Here is a 25,116-nt window from a genome sequence, read left to right on the forward strand (position 1 = left end):
ATAGAAAAAGATTCCTGCTAGCAAAAAAAGCAAGTTTTAGACGCAAAAAATTAAAGAAAAATTTCAATTTTTTCATAGTGTTGGTATGGAATGATTTTGGGTGTTTATTTCAAAATAATATCAAATGCATGTCACAAAATACTATTCTTTCATTTTTAATTTTATATACAATTACCTAATTAATTAATTTACTAATAAAATAATTCGTAAAAACTATTTTGTACAATATCTTAGATAGTTAAAATCTCCTGCTGGCGAAAAGCACAAGGGGCCTTGTGTTTACAAGCTATAAATAAATGCAAAGGCTTTAGATGAAAAAAAAAGAAGAAAATTTTTTTTGTAGTGTTATGGAATAATATTTGGTTGTTATTTCAAAATAATATCAAATGCACATCACAAAATACCGTTCTTTCGTGTTTTAATGTTCGATAGGTTTTTTAATTTTATGCACAATTATCTAATTAAATCTAATAAAATAATCTAATAATGCTGCTCTAAAAATAATGCTAATAAAATAATCTGTAATAGAAAGAATACTGCTAGCGTAAAAGCACAAGGAGCCTTGTGGTTACAAGCCATAATAAATTCAAAGGCTTTAGACGCAAAATTGCTATTTTTCGTAGTTTTGTAACTGAATAAATTTCTGGCGTTCAAAAACGTAATTTTTTGCATTTTAATTTCTTTTTTAAACAGATAATTACATGAAACACGTTGTTGTATTGTTTATGGTCCAATAAGGGTTTTAGTTAGAAAATAAAATTCAAGAAGAAATTGCCAAAACACCAAATGTATCAATAATTTTTTGACCCATTGTATAATATTCACCAGTAAAGTAACGCAAATAATATTTTACTAAAAATATTATTTTGTTTAAGTCTCCCTCTCACTGTGTGTTGGGTTTATTTTTTTAAAAACAACAATACCTTGTGCTGTTTTATGTGCCAAAGATAAAGAGAAACGAATAAATAAAAAATCAGAAATATCGTTGACGTTTTGGAAGAAACGGACTCTGAGAATATTTACCGGATTTCCGACCGCGGGAGGATTTGTACCGCATCGACCCGTTTAACTCAAGTGGAATGAGGCCCACGCCCAACCCGTTATCTTTGTGCGAATACAAACAAATATAAGTTATTTGTTTCTCCAAGAACGGGCGTAAACAAACGAAGAGAAAAAAAACGGGCGCTATTCAGTGATAAAGTGAGAAAATTCCAAAAATTATTGGGGGTCTCTCAAATAAATACACTGAAATCAACCAAACCTAAAATGCTAATTTTTAGAAGATTTCGGATGTAATAGAAGTACAGGTGCTTGCAAGAGAGCAAAAGTACAATTAAAGAGTGATTGATTACTGATTACTGATATATAAATTGAAATCTGCACACGCCTGTGCAAAGCTGAGCTTATCACGTCTCATCCACCGGCAATTTCATCTTTTGTAATTTACAATAAATTACCAGCCAAGGGTGGATTCAGGTTGGTCTTCGGGGGGGGTGGGGGGTGTAAAAATTTTGATTTTTTTTTCACAGAGGACCTAAAAACGTGCAAATTGAGTGACAACTACGCATCGTTTTTCGCCCGAACGCAATACTTTCTCCTTCAAAGGGAAAAACTGGAAAAAAAATCACTTGATTTAAATGTTTGAATAGTTTAATTTCAAAAAGGCGCATAATTTTCGTAAGTTTCCAAAATATTTTTTCCGTCATAGTCTGCAATGTAAATGTTTTTGGTCACCGACATTAACGAATGTAAAAAAATTATCGCCTATCACATCAAGAGATAGAAGAAGAAGATTAGAGGTAGAAATCAGAAAAGCACCAGAAGGACATGTCTAATCACGAAAAAAATCATGGTCTGCAATGTAATTTTTTAGCACAAAATATAAACGAACAAAAAAAACCCCTCACGGCTGTAAGGAGGGAGAGGTAGACTTCTTTTTTTTTGCGGAACCAATCCAGCGGTGCTAAAAATTTGCTACTTTAAAAATTATAGAATAATTTGAAAACAATGGGTATATATTATTATTTATTTTATACAAAACGTAACATCATAAACATATTGTAATAGATAAAAAAATTAGTCAGATGTTTTTATTTCTTATTAACAGCTGGCGTTAAATTAAATTAGATTCCGGCAATTGTTTCCTCGACCACTGAAAATAATGACAATAAAATAATGGTGTACAAGTTAACACCTAAATTGAAATTTTATTTAAGCTATTTATTTAATTATTTTCTCGTGTAACTTCACTATTACTTTTTAGTAACAGTATGAGATTTACGGAAAAAGATGGCCACACCATTTTTTTTAATAATATACACAATTTTAAGGACTTTTGATTTTTACCGTGATTTCTCTGTTAATTTAAAGGAAATCTTGACACATATTTGGTAACAAAAAAATCAAGAAACGCCTAGGGTTACATTTTATTATAAAAACATAAATTAATTTGAGCTTTTAAACGAAAGAAATTAGGTTTGAAAGTGCCGTATTTGAGAAAAAAAATCCTGATTAAAAATGGGATTTTTTCAAATTATGATAACTTTTAATATACTGCTTGGATTTGAGCCAAATCGGGCTTAAAAGTTAACAGGAAGAATCCAGCTTAAAAACGGTTCCAAAATTGCCAAAATCCAATAATGAGTGACGGAGCTAGGAGGGAGTGAAATAAAACAAGCCGAACTGTTGGGTGGGAGAAAAATAAAAAGTGGCAAAAATTTTGATTGAATTTTTTAATCTTAATCGCCTATAACTCTGCGACCCCCAGTCGATTTGGCTGAAAAACAACCCCAACCGTTCTTTTAGGATTGTTACCACCCTGCCAAATTTCATTGGTATGCGACCGCTAGTGAGCACTAGGTTTTTGAAGAAATCTACCTAAAATTCAACATCAACTTACAGGTTTCTTGATATCAAATCGAGTGATCGAAGTATCGAACCGGGAGACAAAAAAGCCAAAGCGAGACAAGTTAAGAGGAAACTGATTTAATTTAGCGAAGGTTTATCAAAGGTAACAGATCAAGGTTTATATAATCCTGAAATATAAGCCCTTCGCTTAATTAAGGCTAAACTAAGACATATTACATATAACATATAACATCGTCATTTGGCTCCATGGAGGGGGGGTTAATTCCCCTTTTACACCCCCCTTGGACTCAAGTGTCATCCACCGCGTGTTTGGATGTCTGGAGTCAGACTTCGTCCAGGTACTCAGTTGGGCTCCGGGGGCTGTCAGCTAGGCCATTTCAACACCCAACGCAATCACTTCCTAAATCCAAACACATTCACTAATAAATACATTCTTTCCTAATTACATACCATCTCTCAGGATGGTGTAGTATTTAATATTCCTCCATCACCCTTTACACCTATTTTATGACTAACCTAACTGGGGGCGGGGTCGATGAGTACGCTAATAAATACATTCATTCTCAACACGCGCTACGGACAGAAAATTTTCATTACTATGTACAATAAACAAACCGGTCGGAATAGGGGATCCCAGATACTCGCTGTCATGCTCAAGCTCAATTCTCATATTCGGCAGGATTCCTACACGTTCTATATATGGAGCCAAGGAATTCCTTCAATTAGGAGGGACACATCGAACAGCCTTTCTCTGCATGCCGGACACATACGTGGGTTTAGGTCAGTGTGTCAACCTCGAATGGCATATTCTTAATCGTGGATCCCTCACCTACGAGTCAGGTCCTCCGAGGGCCACCAGTCACAGTGCTGTTGATACGCGAGAGCTTCTCAGCCATCCCCCCCCCCGATTCTTCCACAAGTGTAAACTTAAAACAATTGCACTATGATAGTAATATAGTATAAAATGCTTGCCAGATTGTTAAATTTTACTAGTTTTTATTAAGAAATAACGAGAAAAACAGGACCACAATCTTTAAGCCTCAAAAATTTGTCTGATTATATGATAGAAACGAACAAATATTGCATTTTTGTTTGGACATTTTAAACAGTTGTCTTTGACAAAATGTAATCTAAGTTTATTCGATTTGAAAACGTATAAATTTACAAATTTCAGAGGTGTCTTGCCTTGCCCATTTAATGCTTTAAATCTCTAAGTAAAGGAAAGAACAAAGTAATCAGCGGGCAGGATAAAAAGTCCGTTTTTATAAAGGACTTTAAAAAATTCCTTTCTTCCTTATTTATTGTTTTAAAAAAATAAAACAAAGGTCAGGGAGAAGCCCCGCTACGATCAACCGGCCTTATGATCACTGAATAAAACCGATGAGGGCGAAAATGCCTGGAATTTGGCTCAAATGAATCATAAGCCAACGATTGAAACTAAACAACCTCCATTGTTTCTTTCAAGGCTGTTAACAATGTTTGTTAAGTTCGTTTTTATCAACACGGGCCTTTGTATTGAATTTTTCGCACCCACTCATCATTTACGTTTGGACTTTCCACTTGAGCTATTCAAATCGTGAAAGAATGCGTTTATTCTACATGAAATTTTTTAAAATACTATACAGCTGTTTGCTATAAATTAAAAATAGATTTCCCATTTGAATATTTTCCTACTCAACCTCACTAACATAGTTAATTTTTTTTAAAATCTAAAAATTGTTTATTAAATAAATAATATTTTTTGATAATAAAGTATTTTTGGCTTATAACTAGCATAACCCAAAAAACAGTTTATTAGTATAATATGGATGCATTTCTCTTTTGTTTTAGACTTGCATTAATAATATTAATTTTGATTCATAATATACAGATTTTTAAAAGAACTATCAAAGGATTTTTTTCATCGAGGGTTCTGGTTAGGGTAAAAGAAGATCGTTTAATTTTTGGAAACATTCCCTCCGCTTCTTTTATCAAGAAATCGACCAGGGAGAAGAAGTCTATTTAGTTGTTTAAATATATCAACTTTCCGTTTTATTAATTTTTTTTATCGAGGATTTTGTCAGTGAAGAAGAAATCCGTTTAATTGTTTTAAAAACATTGTTTGGTTTTTCTGTTACTTTTTCGTCGAAAGAAAGACGGAAAGTCAGAAAGAACAAAACTGTTTTTGTTTTTTTTTAATATTAGATTTCCCGATTTCCATTTTGTTATTTTTTTTCATCAAGGAGTCGCCCAGGAAAAAAAACGCCGTTTGGTTAAAAAAAAAATAAATTTCGATTTTGTTACTCTTTCGATGAGGGGTCGGCCAGGAAAGAAGAAGGCATTCAGTTTTTTAAATACATCAACTTTCCGTGTTATTAATTTTTTTATTGAGGATTTTGTCAGTGAAGAATAAATCCGTTTAATTGTTTTAAAAATATAGTTTTTTTAACATTAGATGTCCCTTTTGTTATTTTTTTCATCAAGGAGTCGTCCAGGCAAAATAAAAACATTGTTTTTTTCTGTTACTTTTTCGTCGAGGGGTCGGTCAGGAAAGAACAAGGCCGTTTAGTTTTTTTTTGTTTAAACATTAGATTTTCCTTTTGTTATTTTTTCATCAAGGCGTCGGCCAGGGAAGAAATAGGCTATTTAGTTGTTTAAATACATCAACTTTCCGTTTTGTTAATTTTTTCTCGCGGAAAAAATGACATCATCGAAGAAGAAATCCGTTTAATTTTTTTTAAAGACATAGTTTCTTTTTTTGTTACTTTTTCGTCGAGGGGTTGGCTAGGAAAAAACAAGGCCCTTTTAGTTTTTTAAACATTATTTTTTCGTTATTTTTTCTTCAAGGTGTCGCCCAGGAAAAAAGAATGCCGTTTAGGTATAAAAAAAAAAAAAAATAGATTTTGATAATTTTTTATCGAGGGTTCTGTCAGGGAAGAAGAACTCCGTTTAGTTTTGTAAACACATTACATTTCACTTCTGTTGTTTTCATCGAGGTGTCTCCCAGGGGAGAAGAAAGCCTGTCTATTTATTCTAAGCCCATCTGTTTATTCTAATATATTTATTTCTTTAAAACACGCTTCACTTTGGCGTCAAACATTTAAACGGTAAAACATGCAATGAAATAAAATTGTGTGCTTAAACAGAAACTGATCAACAGTGAGTTTAAATTAAATTAACTTACCACATAAACAGCCATTAATTAATACACAAATAATTACACCGATTTGTCAATGATTACGCGGCTGATTCACCAAAAATTAACTCAGCCTGGTTTGTAAGATTTCGAGTCAAATGGCGGCCAAAACTTGCCGGTTTTCAATTTAAAACAATCTTTGTGAGCTTTCTGTTGTTTGATCAATATTAATGTTTAAGTTTACCCTGAAAACATTATATATTGACATTATTAAAATTCTGGACCAATGGGCATAATTAATTATTTAAAAGGGTTGTTTTTAGAACGCTCAGAACTTTTTTTTACTAATGGATCGTTAGTGAACGATGGTAATTAATGGTATTTTCATTGAATTGTGATTATAATAAATAATCAAATAGATTACACGACATTTGAAAAATGGCAAAAAGGAGTGAAAATCAAAAAAAAAAAAGTGGGGTTGAGATGGGAAGTTAGTGTCCGAGTGGATCGAGGTTAAGATAGCTCAAGTGATAGAGCAGCGGCGTATCATGCCGAAGATCGTGGGTTCGAATCCCGCTCGTGACACTGACTTTTTTATCTCAACTAAAAATCTTAATTAATTGAAAGATATTAATTGGGCTAGCGGACCACGAAAACTAGTGAATTATAATAAATAATATATACGTAGGTCAATCTCAAATAGAAACGTCTATATTGATATTATAAAAGAAAATATTTTGGAAGCAAAGAGCATGATTTTTTTCACTCTTTGCTTATATTACATCTTGCAGAATTTTAAAAGGATACATTTCTCCTCTGTGTAGTACTTGAATTTAAAAGGGTAGTTTTTCGAGTGATAATAACCATAAAAAGATACGTTCAAGGAGTAGCAGTTCACGCTGTCTTTCAACGCATCGCACAGGACCCTGGAAAAAAAGTAAAAATCATAAAATTGTTATCACATTAGGGCAAAAGATTCTATTCAATTGCAATTTAAAGAAAAGCAGGGTGAAATACAGCCTCGTCAGGAGCCAACGCGGATTTGTATTGGAACATTTCCAAATGTTGTCCCCGCGGTTTAGAAGAAAATGGAACGAAGTAACGTGTTATAAACAGAGAAAACTAAGCATTCTACTCTTTTCTCGTTTCCGTGTCTCACAATTGATATTGATTTATGATTGTTTTTTAAACTAAAAGTAACTTTTGTTTTAAATGACTTTTATTTCTATATTGATTCTTTTGTAATAAATGGCAAGAGAGCTTGTCCATTTACGCCAAGTCAATCTACGATCCCTCGACGACTATATTTTAAAAGCGATTGTGCTCTTAATCATTCGAATAACCAGGAAACATCCGAGTGAATTAGATGTTTCCCACAATTTTGTAAACAAGCACATGCGAGGCATTAAAATGGCCCCCCACGAGCTAACAAATTATCCCCAGCCGGCCTTGCTCTAGAAAAACTCCACTGATTTTTATTTCATCGACGAATCAACACTTGCTATTAAAAGTGGGTTTGCTTCAACAACCCTAACACCGTTAAGTCGAGGGTGATCTTCCCCAAGGCACAGGTTTACCGAAAAAAGTCATGTCTCAAGTGTACTTTGCTTTGTATATCATCTTCTGATACCCACTGCTAAATAGAATTTTGTCGTAGTGACCGAGAAACGGATTAATGTAGGTTAAAATAATTTTAGCAAACAAAAAATATTCATTTTTGGAGCTGGATATGGAAATATTCGTTTTTCTTTCGCCGAAGTCCGATGTTCCACTTACAAATTTATAACACTTTTGGATTTGTTTGAACACCTGAATGTTTCTACACCGTAATATAAATTTTACATTGGAAATTAGCAAAGATGGTTGTTTGAACTTTTTAGACTTAAAATTGACCATAATAAACAACCTAATAGAAATAGACGTATATAGAAAACCCACAACTACAGACACTATGATACCAGCGGATTCTTCCCACCCATGGTTCCAAAAGGCTGCTGATTTCATTTGGCTCATAGACCGGATGTTAAAACTTCCATTAACACCTGCTAACTATAAAAAAGAATTAGAAACTATTAAAACCTCAGCAAAAAACAATCGGTATCTAGAAATATTTATTGATAGGTTGCTAGTTAAAAGAATAAAAAAATTAACTTTAAACGAGTCAACAATAGGACTCAGCCACCCCACCATAAATGAATCATTAGGTTTCAGTTGTTTGCCATACATTGGTGAATTATCTGAAAAATTAGTAAAATTTTTAAACAAGAAGGTTTTATAATAGCTTATAGAAGTACGAGTTCACTCTCAAAACCTAAAGACAAAGTAGTCAACTTGGCAAAAAGCGGAGTTTACCAATTTAAATGATTGTGATATTAAATATATAGGACAAAGCGGTAGAGAAATAAAAACGAGAGGAAAAGAACACTTTCCTAAATTGAACAAATTTTCGGAATTTAAGGACCATCTAAAAGAAACAAATCATAATTTCAATTCAAATTTAAATACAAGAGTGTTACATAGTTTCAACAGAGGGAAAGAACTAGATTGGTTTGAGAAATTTGAAATTAAAAATGTAAAATTGAACATGGTGATAAGTGCATTAATAATATAACAGATTTTGATCTACCTCCCATTTTAAATATATATACATAAATAATATTAAACGTCCAAATAATTAAATTAATTATTCTAATTGTAATTACTCTTATAATAATTTAATAATATTAATGTATTATTCTATTTTTTTATCTTTTGTCTTTAATCACTAATGTATAATTAATTTCTTACAGTGTTTACTATTATAATATTTATTTGTGTCATAATTCCCGCTTTTCGCGCGTTCAAATTGAGCGCCATTAAAAAACCAGCTTCTCATTCTCAACGTCGCGTTGGGTGGGGGTATCGGCGGGTTCACTTTTGCAATTCATGTCGAGAGACGTGGTAGAAATCCTTCAACCTGATGATGAGCTAAAGGGCTCGAAATCCGGACGTTGCGAAACAATTTACTGCGAGTAGGAACTATCTTTTTGAAAAGGCCTGAATGTTTATTCTTTTAGGCTAGGTCAACAACGTTTTGTGCATTAAAGGAGAGAAAAATAGACGTGATCAACACAAACTTCCCAATCGTTTTATCATATTCCAATTTTCCAGGATGTAGCAAATGTTTGTTACTTTTTCTTAGTATTTATTTAAATGAGTGTTAGCAGGTCGTTTTCAATCACCTGAATCTCCATTTATGATCTTAGAATCTTTCTTTGAGATTTTTTATACAGTCTTTTTTAATTTTTGACCCCAAAAAGCAGCTAAGGGTAGCAAATCACTGGATCCGTCTAATTCGGTGCTTTACGTTTCATGATTTTATTTAGTTAAAATTATTGTAGATTCCACGCATTTATTTTTTTTGTTTAATTTTCATTTTAATTTTTTGAGTTTTTAACAGGGGTTCGCAACTGCAGAGGTCATATCAACCCTCGGTGTGCCGGTGTTTTTGAAAAAAAGCCCATTTGTAAGTATGTCGGGTTCGAATGCAAGGCCGCTGGATTCGAACTCAGGACTTTTACCTTACAGGTATGAGCGCCGTGTCAACCGTGTGTTGCGGACACCGACGCCCCCTCCACGCAGTTAATTATTATAAATATTTTTTCTCTTTCTTCTTCCAGTTGAGTTTTTTAAAATTATGGTTTATTCTAAGAAGCACGTGGCTTTTTCTTTTTTCTTTAGGCAGCCACTGATGACGTGATGCCGACTTGCTGGGCGAAAAGTAAATCAGCTATAGTATACAATACCGACGTGGGATCACCGATTGTTACGAAGTTTTTTTGGTGGTAGTAGGTTGAAAAAATATTATTGAATATCTTATATATGAATAGGCAAAAAACTGTTTTGGAACCCCCCCCCCCTTCAAAACCCTTAAATAACTACTTATATGCCAAACAAAAATAGACATTTTTGGGCTGGATTAGCAGACGCGGTTTTTTCCTCCGGTGTCCTGTTGTTGCGCTTAAAATATTCAACTTTTTTGAATTTGATCAAAATGTCCATATTCAACGTTGTAACATCCGTTGGAAATTAGTTGTTCTGCTTACATTTTGTACGATTCTAAAAAAGAAAAATAATGAAAAAATCAACAAAAACTCCTTAAAACGTTTTATTTTATAGTCATATAGTGGATGCTTGAATTTTAAATTTTTTTTTAAAGGTGCTGCAGAGTGGGATGATTCAGATAGAAAACAAGAATCTTTTACCACTCCAAAACCATCACACACTACTTAAAATGTTTTTTTTTTTTTTTTTTTTTTTTTTTTTAAATACGCCTCTAATGTATTGTACTTAAGGATGCCAGGTTTGTCTCATAACTTTTTGTATTTAAGCCCTATAGAATTTCCGGCAGTTCAGTAGAGTTATTTTAACATATTAGTATTTATTTGATTGAAAAAATGAGAAGCATTTGGAAGGCAATAAATTTTATTACAATTTCCTTCAATCATTACCGTCGCGGTTGATTTAGTTTTTGCATGTAATATAAAATAGAGCTAAAATGGTTAAGCAGTTTCTACTGAACTTTATTAACGTTTGCATTATTTTTTTAAATAATAATTTCCTTAATATTACCATGTTTTGTGTTTCTTTTATCGTTTACTATCTGTACAAATGATATAAATTGTGTAATTATTTGCTTTTTCAATTAATAAAATAAGATAATACGCAGTATAGTATTAAACGAGATTAGATACTTAAAAAGTTACAATAACGAAATCGTGCTACAATGAAGGTGGTAAAAAAAATTTGGATTTAATTTAAGCACACTTTAAAGCCCTTAAGTACGAATCATAGTAGTAAACAAACAATAGACTTCATTGGGATGGGTCAGCCGGGGTCTTAATCTCTCTTCATTCTGCCTACGACCAAATAGAAGGAAAATTACAAGAAGACCGTATGAAAATATGATTAGATATGCAAGTGAGTCTAGGGATGTGGGATCACCGATTCTAGTGAAAATATTTTTATAATACTAGTTGGAAAATTGTTATACACGTTTCAATGCCTTTTTTGCCCAACCCTAAGCGCTAAGAAATAAAAATGCTTTCTATTCTGTTTAAAAATTTTACCGTTCAACTTTTTGGAAGATAGTGGTGTATTTTCCCATGGGTTCTGAGTATTTGGTTCCAGGTCCAAATACTCCTGCCCCTGTACCTTTTGTGTTCTAGCTCCATCTGTGTACCAAAGTATGGTGCTATTCTTGAAAGAGTTGTTTCCCTCTCGTTCCCATTCTTTTTTGGTACCTAGGTTTATTCGTAGGTTTTGATTAAATTCAAACATCCTGTTCATGTCGTCTCTCGGAGCCATGAGTATCGTATGGTCTTTCGTATTGATATCTCTCCATTTTAGTTTTATTCCTGTTGGAGGTTTCTCTTTGGTAAAATTAATGATGGTTTTCTGCTCTGTCCTTATTACCATGTGGGGTAGGGGGATTAATCCCAGTACTTTTTCCATGCTAATTGTGGGACATGTTCTCATTGATCTCGTTATGCAGATGCATGCAAGTCTCTTTATTTTTGTGAGTAATTTTATTTTAGTTACTTGTTCTGCTTTATCAGCCCAGGCTATAGCTCCGTATATAAGAAAAGGTCTTACTATTATGGTGTACATCCATAACAGGGTTTCCGGTCTGCATCCCCAGTTCCTTCCTGCTATTCTTCAGCAAACCATCAAAGCTCGCGTTGCCTTCGTGATGGTAGAGCCGATGTGTTTCTTAAATGTTAGTGTTTTATCTAGTGTGATGCCCAGATATTTGACTTCTTTTTTGGTTTCTATCACGGTGTTATTGAGTGTTTTTCCCTCATGTGATCAAGTTTCTTTTTCCGTGTAAAAGCGACTATAGTTGTTTTATTAGGGTTGATTCCTAAGTCAGCGGTTTTACACCATTCTTCTGTGATTTTTAGCCCCTCTTGGATTATATCTCAGAAAGTTTCCTCGAATTTTCCCCTGGCAGTCAGGACTATGTTGTCCGCATATCACTGACATTTTATCCCTGTACGATCCAGGGTCTCGAGCAGTTCATCAACTGTTAGGCTCCATTGAAGAGGTGACAGTATCCCTCCTTGAGGACATCTCTTGGTTGTGCTAACTTTTATAGTGTCTGTTCCTATATTTGTTTCAGCTATTCTAGTTCTTAGCATTTCTCCAATCCATCTGGATGTGGTTTGGTCTACGTTTTTTTTTTCCCTAGGGAGACCTTCATTGATACATGAGATGCAATGTCGAAGCCTCCCTCAATATCGAGGAACGCGCTTCCTTTGTTTCCAGTGTTTCCTTTAGGTCACTAGTTAGCTGGTACAATGCGGTTTCTGTCGATCTTCCTCTGTATCTCTGTATACATGCTGACAGTAATGGAGAGGCTTGTCTACCAGTGCTGTCGTTCTTATATGGTTGTCTATCAGCTTTTCAAGGGTTTTTAGTAGAAAGGATGTTAAGCTGATTGGTCTGTAGGATAACGTACATGCTTCAAACTTGTTAAATTCATAGTATTTTTATACATTTACGCTCCTTGTAAAATTCTTGCCTAAATTATCCATTGTATTACCTGTTAACTATTTGTACACACCCTTGAAATCCGAATATAAATGAAGATTTAATCATCCCAATAGAATTATAGAAAAGAAGGCGAACCAGTTATGTTAAACCGTTAAGACCTTTAGGAATTGCTGTGGATCTTACGCCTGACCGATAAAGGTCTTACAGAACGAAATTTTTGGTGATCTAGGTCCCTATATAATAATACAATTAAAATTGCTTAAAATCTATTGGTCAGAAAATAACAATGCATTTCAGTAAATTTGAATTTTCTCGCCCGCTTTTTTTTCTTATTTTTTTAAATAACAGAAAACAGAGTTATTACATTAGTTTTCCCACAATAAACCTTTGATACAAAATTTTGGCTTGAAAAAATCTCGTCCACATCTCGAGCCTCGCCTGTCCTCACTGAACCCTGACTGGGCCTCCTTCGGCTTCCAGACTGGGCCGCCCCCGCTTCTTTGGCCTTCGCCATCTTCCCGACCTCGCTCAACCTGCCGAGGGCACCATCGTCTCCGGCCGAATCTGGTCAACCCAGTGAAAATTTTTTTTTCTTTTTATTTTCCACTTGTAACCAGTTTTTTGTGAATTTTCTCTTCTTTTTCTTACGATTTTACATAAAATGTAAGCTTTGTTGGGCTAGCATGAAAGTAGAACACTTCTCCAGATTTCAATATTTGTTGTAAAACTGAATTTGGATATTTGGATAAAATCCAATGAAGTGATTTATTTTAAGTGGCAGAATAGGACACTGGAGATAAAAAATCTCAGCTAATACAGCTCAAAATTGTAATTTTTTTGTTTGGCATAAAAGTTAGTTTTTAAACATGCATAAAACAAATCCGATACTTTTTGTGCTAAAAACGTTTTTTTCCTACTTCAGTAACAGAAAGTTATTTTACTTGGTAAAAAATTTCGTACACGACCTAAAAAATGCCTAGTTTTGTTTGCTATGAAAAAACGCATTTAAATGTATTAAAAGGCGATTACAAATTCGAAAGTTTTTTTTTTATAAAACAATTATTTTTGGCTACTTCTGTAAGATGAAATATTTATTACTAGGAGGAAAAATTTTGAACAAAGTCTAAAAATGTCAATTTTTTTTATGAACGTTGGTATTTAAATCGATTAAAGGAGTTAAAACTAATCCGATAGATTTTTTTAAACTTTTTTGCGTACTTTAGTAAGAGAATTTTTTTACTAGGAGAAAAAATTGCGTATACAGCCTAAAAAATGTCTAGTTTTTGTTTGTTATGAAAATTCGTACTTAAAGATTTTCTGTAACCTTTTTACGTATTTAGTATCATATACTACGGTTCTTCCATATTAATTATTATTACGTAATAAAACAAATAATAACGTTGAAATAAATTCACAACGAAGGCACAAAAACATATTTAAAAAAAATGACTTAAATTAACTTTATTTTTTGTTAATTCCATTATATTTCGTGTTCCGATTGACCAACTAACTCCTTTCAATTAATTAATCTTAATTTAAAGTATTGTATGAAATGAAAAAGTTAGTGTCACGAGCAGGATTCGAACACACGACCTTCGGCTCAATACGCCGTTGCTCTACCACTTGAGCTATCGTGACTTCGAACCACTCTGACACCAACTCCCCATCAAAACCAACCTTTCGACTTTTCCCTCCTTTTTGCCATTTTTCAAATGTCGTTTATTTATTTATTTTTTCTAGGATTAATCTCATATACTACGGTTCTTCCATATTATTTTCTTATCCTACGTAAAAAAAACAAATAATAACCTTGAAATAAATACACAACAAAGGCGCAAAAACATACTTTAAAAAATGCCTTAAATTAACTTTTGTTTTTAGAGTTTCTAAGGTTAATTAAAATGATCGAATCCAATATTTTTTGTCCTAGTATCTCCAAACAAGTTTCATTAAAATCGGTAAAAGTCGATAGTATTCTTCCTGATTTACGTTTCTCTTGGCAATTCGGCATCCCGCAGTCATCAGTGTCTGCCTACAGATAATCTTGAAACTAACACCACCAAAATTAGTCGGTTCCGGTGCTCCTTTAACTGATTTTTGAATATTTTCCTTTCAGGAAAATCAGGATACAGGTCTGTGTCGAAAGACTGTAAATTGACATTTTTCAGAATTAGGAGACATTCTCTTCCAAGATACAATCTCATTCATTTGGCGATATTGGAGTGGAAATTTTTAAAAAATAAATTTATGGAAAAGAATGAAAAATTATCACGTTTGACTGGAATTTAAAATAACATTATCTACACAATTTTATTTGTCTCTCATGTAAAATCATCATGTCTGGAAATGTTGAGTCAATAGACAGTAGGTCATTACAGATCAATAATAAATTACACGGAACCTCTTTCTTGTCGGACAGAAACTCCGCGATGAATTCCAATGAATGACGGTTGTCGTTCTGCCTGCCACCGGATATGGATCCGATACGGTCTGGTGCATTTAATTCCAGACATTTGTAAAAAAATCGAATTTTTTCATCGGGAAATTATTTGAATAGAATATTGCAGCGCGTTACGGGCCGACGTGAATTACCATTGCCAATTAAGGACGATCGGTTGGATTGTTCCACAGTAATTGACAGCCTGACGTCGGCGGTAAAGATAAAATTGGTTTTACAATGGTCAGCAATAACTCTGACTCGGCAACACAGGCGATAACAGATTCTCGTTTATGAAACATTTTTGTATGGACAAAAAAAAACAACAAAAAAAATCAGACAGAAAAAAGACTTCGGCCAACTTAAATTTTTTGTATTATTCTCTCAATCTCTCTCTCCTCTCTCTCCTCTTTTCCCTCACTCTCTCTCTTCTCTTTCTTTCTCTCTCTCTCTCTCTCTCTCTCTCTCTATCTCTCTCTTTATGTGTCCCTCTTTCCCTTTTTCTGGTACGAATGAGTGCTATACGACTCTAATTCTAATACTCAACTCCGACTTTCCACCTTCATGAAGCTTATGCGGGTGTAACCTGTTAATTAATGAAATCAGACACCCATTCTCAGAAATAGAAACTGACTACATGATCCCGGAAATATTCTGTACAACATCCTATAAAGTATGAACAGGCTAACCATAAGAAGGACCTTAGGCAAATCTTGGGGATTAAAACCGAAAATGGCCTATTGGCTATACACGGCAGTAATAAGACCAAGAATAACCTAGGTCTGGTGGAACAAAGCTCAACAAAAAGTACCTACCCAAACATTAGGCAGCATAGCAGACTAGCAAACCTATGTATCACTGGGGCAATGAGAAAAACCCCTACGAATGCATTAGAAACTCTGCTAAACCTACATCCATTGGAAATATTCGTACAAGGAGAGGCTAGGAAAAGGTCACTTAGGCTCCAGAAACAATTAAATTGGAAAGGAACTAAACAATTCGGGCATACAACCATAATCAACAAAATCAGACACCCATTATTAGAAATGGGGACTGATTATATGATCCCGGAAACATTCTTCACAACTTCCTATAAAGTCTCAACGGACTACAAAGGAGAGGAGAACACAGGAGAGCATCAGATGCAATGATATGGTATACAGATGGCTCCAAAACGAACGAAGGAACCGGATCAGGCGTTTTCTGAACAAGCCCAAAACATGAGCAATCAAACTCATTAGGGAAGTGCACTTCGGTCTTTCAAGCAGAAATACATGCCATCAATGCTTGTGCCCTGGAAAATCTTAAAAGAGGTTACACTGGCAAAAAAAAATCCTCATAAGATCTGATAGCCAAGCAGCCATTAAAGCATTAGCATGTAAAAGAATCACATCAAAATTAGTCAGTGAATGCATCCAAAATCTCCAATACCTTGGGAAACACAACAACCTGATGATATCTTAGGGCACAGGGGAATTTGGGGTAACGACAAAGCAGACAGTCTGGCCAGAGATGCAAGACCATACATAGTCCCTATACTCGGGATAACAAAAACAAATATAGCATCCTCCATCGCAGAATGGAGCAGTGCTAGACATAGTAAACTTATGGTGAAACAATCCTCACCAAGACTGGCAAAAGCACTGCTGCAATTGGAGAAGGCCAAACTCAGAGGAGTTGTAGGACTACTAACCGGTCACTGCCATCTGAGAAAACATTTAAACAACATGGGTATATACAGCGATGATCCCATTTGCAGATTATGTAATGAGGAGGAAGAAACAGCCACTCATATCATCTTCGAATCCGAAGCAACAGCTCAATGGAGATTTAACCTAACGTACGGAAAACTCTTAGGGAATCGAATTGCAGCAGCGACAGTCAATGACCTGATACTTCTAAGGAGAAGGAACTAGGAAGGTACAAGCCAGAAGGCTGTAATGCCTGGGGAGCGCAAATCCCGCTTCCTTGTATCCTTTTTTACCATACCATACCATGAACAGACTATAAAGAAAAGGAAGAGCTCAGGAGAGAATCAGATACGGCACTAAACATGCGGAGGAACCGGATCTTGTGTTTTTTGTACAAACACAAAACACGAGCAATGAAACACATTAGGGAAGTACACTTCAGCCTTTCAAGCAAAAATACCATGCCACAAATGGTTGTTCCCTAGAAAATCTTAACAGAATTTACACTGGCAAATTCACCCTCATAACATCGGTTAGCCAAGCGTCCATTAAAACATTAGCGTGTAAAAATATCGTCAAAACTCGTCAGTGATTGCAACGAAAATTTCCAAAATCTGGAGAAACATAACAACCTGATGATATCTTGGATAGCAGGGCAGAAAACATTTTGGGTAATGAAAAAGCAGAGACATTGGCCAGACGAGGGTCTGCAAGACTATATGAAGGGCTGAACCTAAACTTGGTACAAAAAAAAAAGAATCTCTCTCTCTCTCTTTCTCTCTCTCTCGCTATTCTCTCCTATCTCTCTTTCTCCCGGTCTTTCGCTCTTTTTCTTATCTCTGCTTTTTCTCCCTTTTTTTGTCTCTCTCGTTCTCTCTGTATTTTCCCTCTCTCACTTTCTTCTCCTCTTTCTGTCTGTTTTTTTATTGATATTTCTCTTTCACGCTCTTTCCCATTCCTCTTTCTGTATCTCTTTCTTTTTCTCTTTCTCTGATCCCTTTGTTTCCCTTTCTCTTATTCCCTTTTTCTCTTTTCTGTCTTTATCTTTCTTTTACTCTTTCTCACTTTCATCCTTTCCTGTTTCTTTTATTTTTACTCTCTCCCTCCCCCCTCTCTCACTCTCCCTCTCTCTTCTGTCCTCTTCAGCTCACTTAGAATAGAAAAAAAACTAAAAGAAAACTGCAGTGAGAAATAGAACTCCAATTATACAAAATTTTTTGAAACTTGATCATATTTAATGTTCTTTTGCCTACAAATTCACTTTTTTAAATATGAAATTATCCATTTAATCTAAGTTTTTATATTTTGTTATTATATATTGTTATTATATTGATTTGGAAAGCCTTCGAACAGATGATCCGTCGACAGTGGTGAGATGAAATTTTAATCGCCTCTGCTATGCTTATCCTCACGGCTGACGTGCCTGGGTACAAACAATGTTAAGCATAAATGTGTTGGGAGTGGTGACATTAATCGATTCACCCAATGGAAAACCTATTTGATTATACAGTCGTTGTATTTTTTGTACACAGTTAAGAATTTCTTTCTGCGGATCGTTGTAACACCGCAGTCCCAAAACAAAATAAAGCTTATAATTTTTGAGTACAAAAGTGGCATCGTGTACAATAAGTTTTAGTGCGATAATTGGATTCTTTCTGCTAATTATAGTAAATACAAGCATTTCTCGATTCCGAAAGCCAAATCACGCCTTGGAAGTATTTTTCACAATTATCCACTCCTCGCTCATATTCAATTTTGTCAATTACATTTTCTAAATTTATCAGCCGGATTTGGAGGGAAATTCGATATTAGTAAAAGCAGGTAATTGCACTGATTAAACTGGATGAGCACTGCCAGTCATTAGGGGGCATTGTTACGGAGTTGTATCCTGTTTTGAATTTCGAAGCGAGATTATCGCGTCTTTGCCTAATGAGGTGGCCTCTTTTGATCGTTTCACTGTTATAGTGGAACAATTAAATTAAATTCCTTCCTCCTGATGTATTTCACAAAATGTATTTCTGTCTATTTGCCACGTCGGAATAGAGTTTTGCAAGTAAGGTGGTTGTATTTATGCAACATATTTTATGCAAATTCTCTATTTCAAAAATACTTTAATTTCTAATAAAAATTCTCTATAGCAAAAATTAAAAAAATTACATAAAATATGTTGCATAAAATGCAAAATAAATAAAAACATATTACATCTGTAAAAATAGAAGAAACAACAGAATATAAAAATTGATAATATCTTTTTTAGAAAATGTATTATTCACCTAAAAGCTTATTCTCTCTCTCTCTCTCTCTCTCTCTCTCTCTCTCTCTCTCTCTCTCTCTCACTCTTTTCTTTTTTTAAACACTCTCTCTTTTCGGCCTAACACTTTTCCTCTCCTCTTTCTCCCTCTTCTATTACCTCTCTCTCTCGTTTTCTTTATTTCTTTACTTTTCTTTTTCTATCTCTAACTCTTTTCACTTTTTTACACACTCTCTCCTCGGTCTAACACTTTTTTCTGCCCTCTTTCTCTCTCTTTCTATTTATCTCTCTTCCGTTCTTTCTTTCTTTCATTCTCTTTCTCTACCGCTCACCCTTTTCTCTTACACCCACTCTCTCCTCGGTCTAACACTTTTCCTCTCCTCTTTCTGCCTCTTCTATTACGCCTCTTTCTTTCTTTTTTTCTTTCTTTCTTTCATTTTCTTTCTCTACCTCTAACTCTTTTCACTTCTTTTACACACTCTCTCCTCGGTCTAATACTTTTTTCTACCCTCTTTCTCACTCTTTCTATTACGTCTCTCTCTCTTACTTTCTTTCATTTTCTTTCTCTACCTCTAACTCTTTTCACTTCTTTTACACATTCTCTCTCCTCGGTCTTACACTTTTTCCTGCCCTCTTTCCCTCTCTTTCTATTACTTTCTTTCTTTCATTCTCTTTCTCTACCTCCCACTCTTATCTCTTTTTTTAGACATTCTCTCTCCTCGGTCTTACACTTTTTCCTGCCCTCTTTCTCTCTCTTTCTATTACTTTCTTTCCGCGGTAGCCGAGTGGTTAGCATGAGAGACTCTCACGCCGCGGTCGTGGGTTCGATTCCCACCGTCGCCTCTGGCCCTTTTTTCACAATAACCCCNTAATATCACAATCATTACAATTGAGTTGGTAAACCCCGCTTTTTGCCAAGTTGTCTACTTTGTCTTTAGGTTTTGAGAGGATGTTTTTAAGTGAACTTCTTCTTCTTTCTTGTGTTTAAGTGAGTTCTTTCTCTCTCACATACACACCCACTTACAAGGCAAGTTCGGCTGCTTATTTGAAAGATATGATCACATCGCTTACAGTATGACTGTCAACAGATAACGCCGTGTACATGCAATCACTCTGGAGTGTACTGATCAAAAGTATAATTATAAAGTTTTTCTTGGGCTTTGACTTCAGGCAACAACTTCTGAATCCAGAGTGGAAGAATCAGCTACAACTGCTGATTGATTCGATCTTCAAATTATTGGACGATAAAGAGGAAAGGAGAGAGTTTAGTTCACGACAGATTGCAAATTACCTGACTAACTGGACTGATATTTGCAAATGCTTCAAGAAAGAATGAATTTTTTTCTGAAGATTTTATTTATCTGAGAGANGAGAGAGAGAGAGAGAGAGAGAGAGAGAGAGAGAGAGAGAGAGAGCGATAAAGTGATAAAGCTGAAAGAAAAAAGTAGAGAAAAATAAAGTAGAGAAGTAGACTGACAGAAAGAGAGACACCCCAAGTTTATTTTCATTAAAATAGTCTCAATATAATATTTAAAGTAAAGTAAGGAATAAAATTTAAACCAATGTCAAAGCAATGGGACTTTGAGCTCGAAATTAATTCATTAATCATCTAAAAAGTAGAAAACAGTCAATTTTTTGTGTGGCTGCCCCCTTTCTGAGCCCCTGAGGAAGAAGACACTCGTTTGTCTTTAGCCAAGAAAGTGCATCGATGGTAAAAGTTTCTAAACGGAATGTTTCCGAGACAGAGAGAAGCGCAGAAGCGATGGAAATTGTACGGCTTAATAGCCATGAACTCCATGAATGTTCGATAATGAAAAGCCGGTCGTTCTATGAATTGTGGGCATTCTAATATGAGGGTTTATACGGTTTACTTTGTTCAAGACCAATTTATCGCCTTTGGTCCTTCGATAGCGTTTAATATCGATTCCTCCTTGGCCAACCAACATGATTAATTTTAAAAATAACACTAATAACATCTTCTAATTGAAATCTTTTTGTTAAGTGAAACTATAGCAAGATAGGAAATTCTATGTTTTTATGCATATATCATAGGTCCAAAACTCCATCAAGTTGTTACACTTGAAGTCAGTTTTCTTAGTTAAGGCAGCTTAATAAAAAAAATGTAATCGAATCATTTCCGTACTTTTTCTACACACCTTTCATAACTAAATAAGGTTTTTAGTTGAGATAAAAAAAGTCAGTGTCACGAGCAGGATTCGAACCCATGAGGAGGGAAAATTCAAAAAAAGGTGGGGTTGAGATGGGAAGTTAGTGTCCGAGTGGCTTGAGTTCATGATAGCTCAAGTGGTAGTCGAGCAGCGGCGTAACTATCCAAAGATCGTGGGTTCGAATCCCGCTGTTGACACTGACTTTTTTATCTTAACCAATACTTTTCATAAATATTAATTAATTGAAATATGTTAATTGGTCAATCGGACCACGAACTGTAATGGATCTAATTATTACACTAAGTTCTCACCTCTAGGCAAAACGGAATAGTCACTAATGCCATAGACTTCACGGTGTGGTATTTGTCTCGGCATTTCGTGAACATAAATTAAATTTTAACAACTGACCAATTTGACGTCGTTGGTCATATGCAATCCATTTTTTATAACAAGTTGTTATTTTATTGTGAATATGCTTGGTTCTTACGATTATTTAAAAGAAACTCGACTTTACAGAAATCAGACAGACCCGCACTAGACAATCGACAGAAAAATCTCACAATAAATTTTCTGAAAATATGAAGAATAACGTCCATAGCTATGTTTATAGCTCATTGAACCCAAGTGAGTTTCTTCGTACGATAAACCGGAAATTATTATGTTATATAAAAAAATCAAACTATCCTTTTTGAAAGATTTTACCTTTTTTCTGTCAATATTTCAACAATCTTAATTTTTTTTTTGCTATCGTAGGAGAGAATTTAAGATTGTTGAAATATTGACAGAAAAAAGGTAAAATCTTTTACAAAGCATTGTTTGATTTTTTATATAACGTATTAATTTCCGGTTTATCGTACGAAAAAACTCACTTGGGTTCAATGAGCTATAAACATAGCAATGGACTGTTATTCATCATATTTTCCGAAAATTTGGTTTTTTCTTTACATTTAATGTAAAATATCCTACAGTCGATTAAACGCCTTGTTTGAACAATGAAAGTATCAAAATGAATCAATAATCACCAGTTGCTCTGATGACCTTTTTCATGTAATAGTCATAAAAGAAAAGGGTGGAAAAATCTACTATACTCTATGGAATGACAACATTAGGGATTTTTTTCAATTTTGTCTCGGTTTAGTGTATTCGGCTTGTCCGTAAAACGTGTAAGCTTTTGATAGAATCTGGCACCCGGGGATGCTTTATAACCTTAAACGCTTCATACTCCTTATCCTCCTTCAGAGAGGAGTGAGGCAACGAGTTCTTGGAAGTCAAACAGATACAAGCCGGTGTCCCACAAGGGGGCCTTGTTGGTCCCATTCTTTATACCATTTCGCTCACCTACCTATACATCCTAATACGCTATTGCAATTTCGTCCTCTAATTCGAATCCTATCCAAGCTACCTCCAAAATCCAGGTTGAGGACAAGACTAAATGAAGAGTAATTGACAAACCAGTCTTTCCCTTAACTGTACACCGACAAAGAGGTTCGATTTCCATTCAAATCAAGTATTTAGGACAATGCCTGTCCAGCCCACACAAGATTTAAGAGACAGCAAACAGAAGACTTGGAAACTACGAAGACTTCTACGACCGTGAACATTAAACAATTGGAATAATCGAAAAAAAGTTGTGAAAAATTGAAACGGCCTGAAAAATGAAATATCTCGAATACAAAGAATCAGACTTTGGACAACGAGGACTTTTTAGTCCAATTCGACCTCCTGAAGTATTGACGTCGGTTCACTGGACACCGTACATACGAACCTTTTGCCAATTTATGATCCTACCTAAACTTCGAAACTATAAATTATTCTATTACACTTATTTTATTATACTACATAAATAAAAAAACAAATCTGGGTATATAACGATATATAAAAACCTTAAATGACATGCTCGAAAATGGCAGAAAAATATATTTTTTTAAAATGGCCAATTGGCAAGAAAATTCAGGTATCTCTATTTTACGACATGATATCATATCATCAAAAAAATCGCTGATCTTGCGTATTTAGCATCCCCTTGTTATTTATGAATATATTATTTTTTGCAGTATTTCTTCTAGCATTTCTTGCATTGGTAAACCTTGCATAAATACAAGGGACATTATTTTAAGGATCGCTTTTCACCCATACTTATTTTTGTAATTTTTTCGTCAAATTGTCCTATCTTCACCGTTTGCACTGTATTTTAAGTGTTTTAACGGATGAGAAAACCTTCGGCCAAACGCATGATTAATTGACGTTAATTCCATCAGAGTTGAGGCATGGTGAAACTTGAACGTTGATAGGCGTAAAACTTCTTACACTGCTGTCAACTGTAATTGCACAGGAAGACGACCGTGTTTCAGTAGTATCGGGTTTGTTCGTTAGCTTCAAACTGTTAACACGTGTAATCAAGTTAATTTTAATTATGCTTTAGTTCATCAAAGTAGGTATTTTCGATTAAAAACTACTTAGAAACAAATGGCTTCTGTTTCAAGAATATATGTGTCATAATAAGTTCAGTCTGTTGTTAAGTTGTGAAGGTGAACTTACCTCATATTTAGCAAATATTTTTTGACATTTTGTATAATACAATGTATTTCCTTCAGTAAATACCTTTCAAAAATATATTAACGTCACATGGTTTATTCGTCAAACTAACTAGATTTAGTGTTAGGTTAGAGTCTGGTAGGTAGGGTCAGTTTTAGGATTCGGTTAGGGTTTGATTAGCTAGAGATAATTTTAGGTTAGGGCTAGATCAGAATTAAGCGGGGAACACAATTACCCGATGCAACGCTAAGCTACGCTACCCGATGCTACCCGACGCAATTTCACGTTTTGGTAGGATGTGCGCATCTATGCGACGTCAAGCGCACGTGGATGCAGTCACACAGCGTGTATCACAATAATCATTATCACAATTGCAACTCCTCTTTTGTTCTTAATGCACTATTTTGAGCAAAACCTTGTAATAAATTGTTAGTTAAATTGTATGAGCACTACCATGTAATAAATTGTTTATTAATATAATTATATTAAATAAAGTTATTCCGGTGTTTTGATAAATTTTCTACCAAACCATTAAATTTTTAAAAAAATAAAAACTAATGAATTTTTGATCTCGGTTAATTTGGTTTATATAAAAATAAGTTTGTTGTAATTCATATAATGACAATAGTACATGTAGTTTGAATAAAAATATGAGTGTCCGGTTCTTTTGTCTTCGACTGTTCTCGATGCTACCAGACGAAAATCTGGACAGTGGGGTAGCTTTGCGTGGCATCCGGTAAGTGTGTTCCCCGCTTTAGGTTCCGGCTAAAGCCAGAAACACACTTACCCGATGCTACGCCATGCGACGCTAGCCGATGCTACCCGACGCAAATCAAAACTCCGATTTTCCATAAGGTTGCATTACTCCCGTGCACATCTACCCGATGCTATGCCACGCTAACCTACCCGACGCTCTGCGATCCCCACTGCCCAGATTTTCGTCTGCTAGCATCGAGTACAGTCGAAGACAAAAGAACCGGACACTCATATTTTTATTCAAACTACATGTATTATTGTTGTTATATTAATACCTATTTTAATATAAACCAAATTAACTGTGATTAAAAATTAATTAGTTTTTATTTAAAAAATTAATTTTAATGGTTTGGTAGAAAATTAATCAAAACACCGGAATACGATTTTTTGATATAATGAATTTAACTAACAATTTATTGTACTCGCTTCGGCGGTACATATACTAAAATTGGAACAATTTATTACACGGTTTTGCTCATAAAATTTAATTAACAATTTATTTCATAGTTTTGCTCGTAAAATTACACCATTTTGTAATGTCGGGTAGCATCAGAACAGGACACTCATATTTTTTGTAGTTTATTTCAAACTAAGTACATGTAATTTTGTCGTTATATTAATTACAACATGTTATTTTAATGTAAACCAAATTAAACGAGATAAAAAATGCATAAGTTTTTATAAACATTGTTTAATTATGATGGTTAGGAGTAACTTTATTTAAAACAATTAAGTTTAACAAACAATTTATTAGATGGTTG

At 34.4% G+C, this 25,116-nt stretch overlaps 1 protein-coding gene across 1 annotated transcript in view; it reads right to left on the minus strand.

Moving 5' to 3' along the window:
* Positions 1-6,761: 6,761 nt before the first annotated feature.
* The window catches only part of LOC106671609 (cytosolic carboxypeptidase 6), a 122,240-nt gene continuing 103,885 nt past the window's right edge, over positions 6,762-25,116 (minus strand). Inside the window, exon 12 of the mRNA XM_024229924.1 lies at positions 6,762-6,909. Within this exon, the coding sequence (XP_024085692.1) occupies positions 6,762-6,909 (148 nt within the window). The remainder of the gene's footprint in view (positions 6,910-25,116) is intronic.

This window comes from Cimex lectularius, unplaced genomic scaffold (assembly GCF_000648675.2).
Source record: "Cimex lectularius strain Harlan isolate CLEC.00 unplaced genomic scaffold, Clec_2.1 scaffold429, whole genome shotgun sequence".
In the NCBI taxonomy this organism is placed as follows: Eukaryota; Metazoa; Arthropoda; class Insecta; order Hemiptera; family Cimicidae; genus Cimex; species Cimex lectularius.